This window comes from Onychostruthus taczanowskii, unplaced genomic scaffold (assembly GCF_017590055.1).
Source record: "Onychostruthus taczanowskii isolate IOZ18803 unplaced genomic scaffold, ASM1759005v1 scaffold667, whole genome shotgun sequence".
Taxonomy (NCBI): Eukaryota; Metazoa; Chordata; class Aves; order Passeriformes; family Passeridae; genus Onychostruthus; species Onychostruthus taczanowskii.
The window spans coordinates 1-10,027 of record NW_024504422.1 but is presented as its reverse complement, the minus strand read 5'-3'; the positions used below and the strand labels follow the sequence as shown (position 1 = coordinate 10,027).

General features: G+C 50.1%; 1 protein-coding gene across 1 annotated transcript; it reads left to right on the top strand.

The window, feature by feature from the left end:
* Positions 1-191: 191 nt before the first annotated feature.
* Positions 192-10,015, top strand: LOC121344677 (sodium/glucose cotransporter 2-like; the record flags this gene model as incomplete). The annotated part of the gene is made up of 5 exons (XM_041420847.1): positions 192-391; positions 1,703-1,838; positions 3,286-3,393; positions 5,845-5,995; positions 9,847-10,015. Coding segments are annotated over 5 exons (764 nt in total), but the record flags the coding sequence as incomplete, so codon positions are not given.
* Between the last annotated feature and the right edge of the window lie 12 nt (positions 10,016-10,027).

Here is a 10,027-nt window from a genome sequence, read left to right as displayed (position 1 = left end):
ACTGGTTTATACTGGTCCATACTGATTACTGGTGGGGAGGCACCACCCACTCTCCAAACCCACCCCCACCCCCCACACTGCTCCACACTCCTTTATACTGGTCCATACTGGTCCATACTGGTCCATACCACTCTTTACTGGTTTCTACCACTTCATACTGGTTTATACTGGTCCGTACTGGTTTCTGGCAGCACTGGGCGCCGTGGGGGGGTACCAGGGCCTGCTGGAGCGTTACCCCCTGGCCCTGCCCCCCAACGCCACGGGGCCCTGCGGGCGGCCCCGGCCCGACGCCTTCCACCTCCTGCGGCATCCCAGTACCGGAGACCTGCCCTGGCCCGGCCTCGTGCTGGGACTGGGAATCATCTCGGCCTGGTACTGGTGCACCGACCAGGTGGGACTGGGTATACTGGGAGGGACTGGGAGGGGACTGGGAGGGACTGGGAGGGAGCACTGGGCTCTAACTGGGCTGTAACTGGGAGCACTGGGCTGTAACTGGGAGCACTGGGTTGTAACTGGGAGCACTGGGCTGTAACTGGGAGCACTGGGTTGTAACTGGGAGCACTGGGCTGTAACTGGGAGCACTGGGCTCTAACTGGGAGCACTGGGCTGTAACTGGGAGCACTGGGCTCTAACTGGGAGCACTGGGCTCTAACTGGGAGCACTGGTCTGTAACTGGGAGCACTGGGCTCTAACTGGGATCCCAGTACTGGGGACCTGCCCTGGCCCGGCCTCGTGCTGGGACTGGGAATCATCTCGGCCTGGTACTGGTGCACCGACCAGGTGGGACTGGGTATACTGGGAGGGACTGGGAGGGACTGGGAGGGACTGGGAGGGAGCACTGGGCTCTAACTGGGAGCACTGGTGTCTAACTGGTCTGTAACTGGTGTGTAACTGGTGTGTAACTGGTCTCTAACTGGTCTCTAACTGGTGTGTAACTGGTGTATAACTGGTCTCTAACCGGTGTGTAACCGGTCTCTAACCAGTCTCTAACCGGTGTGTAACTGGGCTCTAACCGGTGTGTAACTGGTCTCTAACCAGTCTGTAACTGGTGTGTAACTGGTGTGTAACTGGTCTCTAACTGGTGTATAACTGGTCTCTAACCAGTCTGTAACTGGTCTCTAACTGGTGTATAACTGGTCTCTAACTGGTGTGTAACTGGTCTCTAACCGGTGTGTAACTGGTCTCTAACCAGTCTCTAACTGGTGTACAACTGGTGTATAACTGGTCTCTAACTGGTGTGTAACTGGTGTGTAACTGGTCTCTAACCAGTCTCTAACTGGTGTGTAACTGGTCTCTAACTGGTCTCTAACCGGTCTGTAACTGATGTGTAACTGGTCTCTAACTGGTCTGTAACTGGTGTGTAACTGGTCTCTAACTGGTCTCTAACTGGTGTGTAACTGGTGTATAACTGGTCTCTAACCGGTGTGTAACCGGTCTCTAACCAGTCTCTAACCGGTGTGTAACTGGGCTCTAACCGGTGTGTAACTGGTCTCTAACCAGTCTGTAACTGGTGTGTAACTGGTGTGTAACTGGTCTCTAACCGGTGTGTAACCGGTCTCTAACCAGTCTCTAACCGGTGTGTAACTGGTCTCTAACTGGTGTATAACTGGTCTCTAACCAGTCTGTAACTGGTGTGTAACTGGTGTGTAACTGGTCTCTAACTGGTCTCTAACTGGTGTGCAACTGGGCCCCTCCCCCGCAGGTGATCGTGCAGCGCTGCCTCGCCGGCCGCTCCCTCACGCACGTCCGCGCCGGCTGCGTCGTCTGCGGCTACCTCAAGGTGCTGCCCATGTTCCTGATGGTGCTGCCCGGCATGGCCGCCCGCGTCCTCTTCCCGGGTCAGAGCCCCACTGGTTTATACTGGTTTTACTGGGTTATACTGGTTTATACTGGTTTATATTAGCTTAATGGATTTATCCAATATGGCTGCCACCATTGGAGTTTACAAGATGGCTACCCAAAATGGCTGCCACCATCAGCATGTCCAAGATGGCCCCCCAAAATGGCTGCCACAGAATGAATCTAAGATGGGTGACCAAGATGGCTGCCACCATCAGCATGTCCAAGATGGCCCCCCAAAATGGCTGCCACAGAATGAATCTCAGATGGCTGCCCAAGACGGCGCCCCACTATGGCCAGCCATTTGTCCACACTGGTTTATACTGGTTTTACTGGTTTATACAGGTTTATATTAGTTTAAGGGATTTATCCAATATGGCTGCCACCATTGGAGCTTACAAGATGGCCGCCCAAGATGGCCCCCAATTATATTGAGCCATTGGTGCATGCTGGTTTATACTGGTTTATACTGGTTTATACTGGTATATTTGGAGTTTAAGGGACTTATCCAATATGGCCACCAAAATGGCCGAACAAAATGGCTGCCCCCATTGGAGTTTCCAAGATGGCCCCCCAAAATGGCTGCCACAGAATGAATCTAAGATGGCTGCCCAAGACGGCGCCCCACTATGGCCAGCCATTTGTCCACACTGGTTTATACTGGTTTTACTGGTTTATACTGGTTTATATTAGTTTAAGGGATTTATCCAATATGGCTGCCACCATTGGAGCTTACAAGATGGCCACCCAAGATGGCTGCTACACACCAAATCTAAGATGGCTGCCCAAGGTGGCACCCCATTATAGTGAGCTATTGGTGCATACTGGTTTATACTGGTCCATACTGGTTTATAACGGTCTATATTGGTCCTTACTGGTCCATACTGGTCCATAGTGGTTTATACTGGTCTATACTGGTCCATAGTCCTTTGTACTGGTTTATACTGGTCCATACTCATCCATACTGGTCTGAACTGGTCCATACTGGTCCATGCCCATTTATACTGGTTTATACAGGTCTATATTGGTACTTACTGGTCTATACTGGTCCATACTCCTTTGTACTGGTTTATACTGGTCCATACTGGTTTATACTGGTCTGTACTGGTCCATACTGGGCCATGCCCATTTATACTGGTTTATACAGGCCTATATTGGTACTTACTGGTCTATACTGGTCCATTCTCCTTTGTACTGGTTTATACTGGTCCATACCGGTCCCTAGCCATTTATACTCGTTTATACTGGTCCTTACTGGTCTATACTGGTTTATACCCGTCTATATTGGTCCTTACTGGTTTATACTGGTTTATACTGGTCTATGCTGGTCCTTACTGGTCCGTACTGGTCCTTACTGGTCCATACTGGCCCATACTCGTTTGTACTGGTCCATACTGGTTTATACTGGTCCGTGCTGGTCCTTACTGGTTTATACTGGTCCCGCAGAGGTGGTGGGCTGCGCTGACCCCCAGGGCTGCTCCCGGGCCTGCGGCTCCGCCCTCGGCTGCTCCAATGTGGCCTATCCCAGACTGGTGCTGAGCCTGCTGCCCCCCGGTAATTAATTACTGCTCATTAGCGCTAATTAGTGATCATCAGTTATTTATTAGTGATTATTAATATTTATCAGTGATTTATTAATGATTTATCAGTGGTTATTAATGATTTATTAGCGGTTATTAGCGTGGCCTATCCCAGACTGGTGCTGAGCCTGCTGCCCCCTGGTAATTAATTACTGCTCATTAGCACTAATTAGTGATTATTAGCTATTTATTAGTGATTATTAATGATTTATTAGTGGTTATTAATGACTTATTAATGATTATTAATGATTTATTAGTGTGGCCTATCCCAGGCAGGTGCTGAGCCTGCTGCCCCCCGGTAATTAATTACTGCTAATTAGTGATCATCAGTTATTTATTAGTGATTATTAATGATTTATTAGTGATTATTAATGATTATTAGTTCCTTATTAGCGATTATTAGCGTTATTAATGATTTATTAGTGGTTATTAATGATTATTAGCGATTATTAGCTGTAATTAGTTTATTATTAATGAGTAATAACAAGAACTTTTTCTACCATTAATTATTATTAATTAACATCTAATTATTATTGTGGCTAATAACACATTATTAAGACTAATAATAAGCAATTAATGCTAATTTTGGTGCTAATAATTGAATTTTTGGGGCTAATAAATCCGTTTTTTCGCCGATTTCCACCGATTTTTCACCGATTTTCGCCGTGTCTTCACCATTAATTGTTATTAATTAACAACTAATTATTATTGTGGCTAATAACACATTATTAGGACTAATAATAGGCAATTAATGCTAATTTTGGTGCTAATAATTCCATTTTTGGGGCTAATAAATCCGTTTTTTCACTGATTTTTGCCGTTTTTTCACCATTAATTGTTATTAATTAACAACTAATTATTATTGTGGCTAATAACACACTATTAAGACTAATAATTAGCAATTAATGCTAATTCATTTGGGCTAATAATTGAATTTTTGGGGCTAATAAATCCATTTTTTCACCGATTTTTGCCGTTTTTTCACCATTAATTGCTATTAATTAACAACTCATTATTGTGGCTAATAACACTTTATTAATACTAATAATAAGCAATTAATGCTAATTTTGGTGCTAATAATTGAATTTTTGGGGCTAATAAATCCGTTTTTTCACTGATTTTTGCCGTTTTTTCACCATTAATTGTTATTAATTAACAACTAATTATTATTGTGGCTAATAACACACTATTAAGACTAATAATTAGCAATTAATGCTAATTCATTTGGGCTAATAATTGAATTTTTGGGGCTAATAAATCCATTTTTTCACCGATTTTTGCCGTTTTTTCACCATTAATTGCTATTAATTAACAACTAATTATTGTGGCTAATAACACTTTATTAATACTAATAATAAGCAATTAATGCTAATTTTGGTGCTAATAATTGAATTTTTGGGGCTAATAAATCCATTTTTTCACCGATGTCCACCATTTTTTGACCGATTTTTGCAGTTTTTTCACCATTAATTATTATTAATTAACACCTAATAATTATTGTGGCTAATAACACATTATTAAGACCAATAATAAGCAATTAATGCTAATTTTGGTGCTAATAATTGAATTTTTGGGGCTAATAAATCCGTTTTTTCGCCGATTTCCACCGATTTTTCACCGATTTTCGCCGTGTCTTCACCATTAATTGTTATTAATTAACAACTAATTATTATTGTGGCTAATAACACATTATTAGGACTAATAACAGCCCATTAATGCTAATTTTTGTGTTAACAACTAATTATTATTGTGGCTAATAACACACTATTAAGACTAATAATTAGCAATTAATGCTAATTCATTTGGGCTAATAATTGAATTTTTGGGGCTAATAAATCCATTTTTTCACCGATTTTTGCCGTTTTTTCACCATTAATTGCTATTAATTAACAACTAATTATTGTGGCTAATAACACTTTATTAATACTAATAATAAGCAATTAATGCTGATTCTGGTGCTAATAATTCCATTTTGGGGCTAATAAATCAGACTTTTTGCTGATTTCCGCCGTTTTTTTGCTGATTTTCGCCGTGTTTTCACCATTAATTGTTATTAATTAACACCTAATAATTATTGTGGCTAATAACACATTATTAGGACTAATAACAGCCCATTAATGCTAATTTTGGTGCTAATAATTGAATTTTTGAGGCTAATAAATCCGTTTTTTCACCGATTTCCGCCATTTTTTGACCAATTTTTGCCGTTTTTCCACCATTAATTATTATTAATTAACACCTAATAATTATTGTGGCTAATAACACATTATTAGGACTAATAACAGCCCATTAATGCTGATTTTGGTGCTAATAATTGAATTTTTGGGGCTAATAAATCCGTTTTTTGGCCGATTTCCGCCGTTTTTTGGCCGATTTCCGCCGCTCCTTCGCCGTTAATGACCGTTAATTAATGAATAATTAACAGGGCTGCGCGGGCTGATGCTGGCCGTGGTGCTGGCCGCGCTGATGTCGTCGCTGGCCTCCATCTTCGCCAGCTCGGCCGCGCTCTTCACGCTCGACGTGTACCGGAAAGTGCGGCCGGGGGCGGGGCCGCGGCACCTGCTGCTGGCCGGCAGGTGAGGGACACACCTGGGGACAGCTGGGGACACCTGGGGACACCTGGGACACCTGGGACAGCTGGGACACCTGGGGACACACCTGGGGGGTCTGGGACACACCTGGGACACGCCTGGGAGACCTGGGGACACCTGGGACACCTGGGACAGCTGGGACACCTGGGGACACACCTGGGGGGTCTGGGACACACCTGGGACACGCCTGGGAGACCTGGGGACACCTGGGACACCTGGGACAGCTGGGACACCTGGGGACACACCTGGGGGGTCTGGGACACACCTGGGACACGCCTGGGAGACCTGGGGACACCTGGGACACCTGGGACAGCTGGGACACCTGGGGACACACCTGGGGGGTCTGGGACACACCTGGGACACGCCTGGGAGACCTGGGGACACCTGGGACACCTGGGACAGCTGGGACACCTGGGGACACACCTGGGGGGTCTGGGACACACCTGGGACACGCCTGGGAGACCTGGGGACACCTGGGACACCTGGGACAGCTGGGACACCTGGGGACACACCTGGGGGGTCTGGGACACACCTGGGACACGCCTGGGAGACCTGGGGACACCTGGGACACCTGGGACAGCTGGGACACCTGGGGACACACCTGGGGGGTCTGGGACACACCTGGGACACGCCTGGGAGACCTGGGGACACCTGGGACACCTGGGACAGCTGGGACACCTGGGGACACACCTGGGGGGTCTGGGACACACCTGGGACACGCCTGGGAGACCTGGGGACACCTGGGACACCTGGGACAGCTGGGACACCTGGGGACACACCTGGGGGGTCTGGGACACACCTGGGACACGCCTGGGAGACCTGGGGACACCTGGGACACCTGGGACAGCTGGGACACCTGGGGACACACCTGGGGGGTCTGGGACACACCTGGGACACGCCTGGGAGACCTGGGGACACCTGGGACACCTGGGACAGCTGGGACACCTGGGGACACACCTGGGGGGTCTGGGACACACCTGGGACACGCCTGGGAGACCTGGGGACACCTGGGACACCTGGGACAGCTGGGACACCTGGGGACACACCTGGGGGGTCTGGGACACACCTGGGACACGCCTGGGAGACCTGGGGACACCTGGGACACCTGGGACAGCTGGGACACCTGGGGACACACCTGGGGGGTCTGGGACACACCTGGGACACGCCTGGGAGACCTGGGGACACCTGGGACACCTGGGACAGCTGGGACACCTGGGGACACACCTGGGGGGTCTGGGACACACCTGGGACACGCCTGGGAGACCTGGGGACACCTGGGACACCTGGGACAGCTGGGACACCTGGGGACACACCTGGGGGGTCTGGGACACACCTGGGACACGCCTGGGAGACCTGGGGACACCTGGGACACCTGGGACAGCTGGGACACCTGGGGACACACCTGGGGGGTCTGGGACACACCTGGGACACGCCTGGGAGACCTGGGGACACCTGGGACACCTGGGACAGCTGGGACACCTGGGGACACACCTGGGGGGTCTGGGACACACCTGGGACACGCCTGGGAGACCTGGGGACACCTGGGACACCTGGGACAGCTGGGACACCTGGGGACACACCTGGGGGGTCTGGGACACACCTGGGACACGCCTGGGAGACCTGGGGACACCTGGGACACCTGGGGACAGCTGGGACACACCTGGGACACCTGGGATGGGGGAGGGACAGGTGAGGACACACCTGGACACCTGAGAACCCCAAATTTGGATCTTTGATGAAACAACCATGAATTTTTTGGGGGTGAGCTCAGGTGAGCTCAGGTGAGCTCAGGTGACCCCAGGTGAGCTCAGGTGAGCTCAGGTGACCTCGAGGAACCCAAATTTCATCATCCCAAGAGCCAAAAAACCCCCAAATTTTGAGGTCTCAGGTAACTCGGAGCTCCCAAATTTTGGGTTCCGGAGCTCCTGGAGATCCCAAATTTTTTGGGCGTGACCTGAGGTGACCTCAGGTGAGCTCAGGTGACCCCAGGTGACCTCAGGCGTCCAGGTGAGCTCAAGAATCCCAAATTTGAGCCTCTCAAGTGCCCAAAACCCCCAAATTTCGAGGTCTCAGGTAACTCGGACCTCCCAAATTTCGGGTTCCCGACCTCCCAACGACCCCGAAATTTTTGGGGGAGACCTCAGGTGAGCTCAGGTGACCTCAGGTGACATCAGGTGACCTCGAGAATCCCAAATTTGAGCCTCCCAGGTGCCCAAAACCCCCAAATTTTAGGCTCCAGATGACTTTGAAGGACCCAAATTTTGGGTTCTGGAGTTCCTGGGGATCCCAAATTTTTTTGGGGGTGACCTCAGGTGACCCCAGGTGACCTCAAGAATCCCAAATTTGACCCTCTCAAGTGTCCAAAACCCCCAAATTTCGAGGTCTCAGGTAACTCGGACCTCCCAAATTTCGGGTTCCCGACCTCCCAACGACCCCGAATTTTTTGGGCGTGGACCTCAGGTGAGCTCAGGTGACCCCAGGTGACCCCAGGTGTCCAGGTGACCTCAAGAATCCCAAATTTGAGCCTCTCAAGTGCCCAAAACCCCCAAATTTCGAGGTCCCAGGTAACTCGGACCTCCCAAATTTCGGGTTCCCGACCTCCCAACGACCCCGAATTTTTTGGGCGTGGACCTCAGGTGAGCTCAGGTGACCCCAGGTGACCTCGAGGAACCCAAATTTTATCATCCAAAGTGTCCAAAACCCCCAGATTTCGAGGTCTCAGGTAACTCGGACCTCCCAAATTTGGGGTTCCCGACCTCCCAAGGACCCCGAATTTTTTGGGTGTGACCCCAGGTGAGCTCAGGTGACATCAGGTGACCTCGAGAATCCCAAATTTGAGCCTTCCAGGTGCCCAAAAACCCCAAATTTTGGGCTCCAGATGACATTGAAGGACCCAAATTTTGGGTTCTGGAGCTCCTGGGGATCGCAAATTTTTTGGTGGTGACCCCAGGTGAGCTCAGGTGTCCAGGTGACCTCAAGAATCCCAAATTTGAGCCTCTCAGGTGCCCAAAACCCCCAAATTTCGAGGTCTCAGGTAACCTGGAGCTCCCAAATTTTGGGTTCCGGAGATCCTGGAGACCCCAAATTTTTTTGGGGTGACCTCAGGTGACCCCAGGTGAGCTCAGGTGACCCCAGGTGACCTCAGGTGAGCTCAGGTGACCCCAGGTGACCTCAGGTGTCCAGGTGACCTCAAGAATCCCAAATTTGAGCCTCTCAGGTGCCCAAAACCCCCAAATTTCGAGGTCTCAGGTAACCTGGAGCTCCCAAATTTTGGGTTCCGGAGATCCTGGAGACCCCAAATTTTTTTGGGGTGACCTCAGGTGACCCCAGGTGAGCTCAGGTGACCCCAGGTGACCCCAGGTGTCCAGGTGACCTCAAGAATCCCAAATTTGAGCCTCTCAGGTGCCCAAAACCCCCAAATTTCGAGGTCTCAGGTAACTCGGACCTCCCAAATTTCGGGTTCCCGACCTCCCAACGACCCCGAATTTTTGGGGGTGACCCCAGGTGACCTCAAGAATCCCAAATTTGAGCCTCTCAGGTGCCCAAAAACCCCAAATTTCGAGGTCTCAGGTACCTCGGACCTCCCAAATTTTGGGTTCCAGAGATCCTGGAGATCCCAAATTTTTTGGGCATGACCTGAGGTGACCTCAGGTGACCCCAGGTGACCTCAGGTGTCCAGGTGACCTCCAGAATCCCAAATTTGAGCCTCTCAGGTGCCCAAAAACCCCAAATTTCGAGGTCTCAGGTACCTCGGACCTCCCAAATTTGGGGTTCCCGACCTCCCAAGGACCCCGAATTTTTTGGGCGTGGCCTGAGGTGAGCTCACCTGCCCGCAGGCTGTGGGTGGTGGCCATGGTGGGGCTGAGCCTGGCCTGGCTGCCGGTGGTGGAGGCGGCGCGGGGCGGGCAGCTCTTCGACTACATGCAGGCGCTGGCCTCGTACCTGGCCCCGCCCGTGGCCGCCGTCTTCTTCCTGGCCGTGTTCGTGCCCCGCGTCAACGAGCCGGTGAGTGGCACA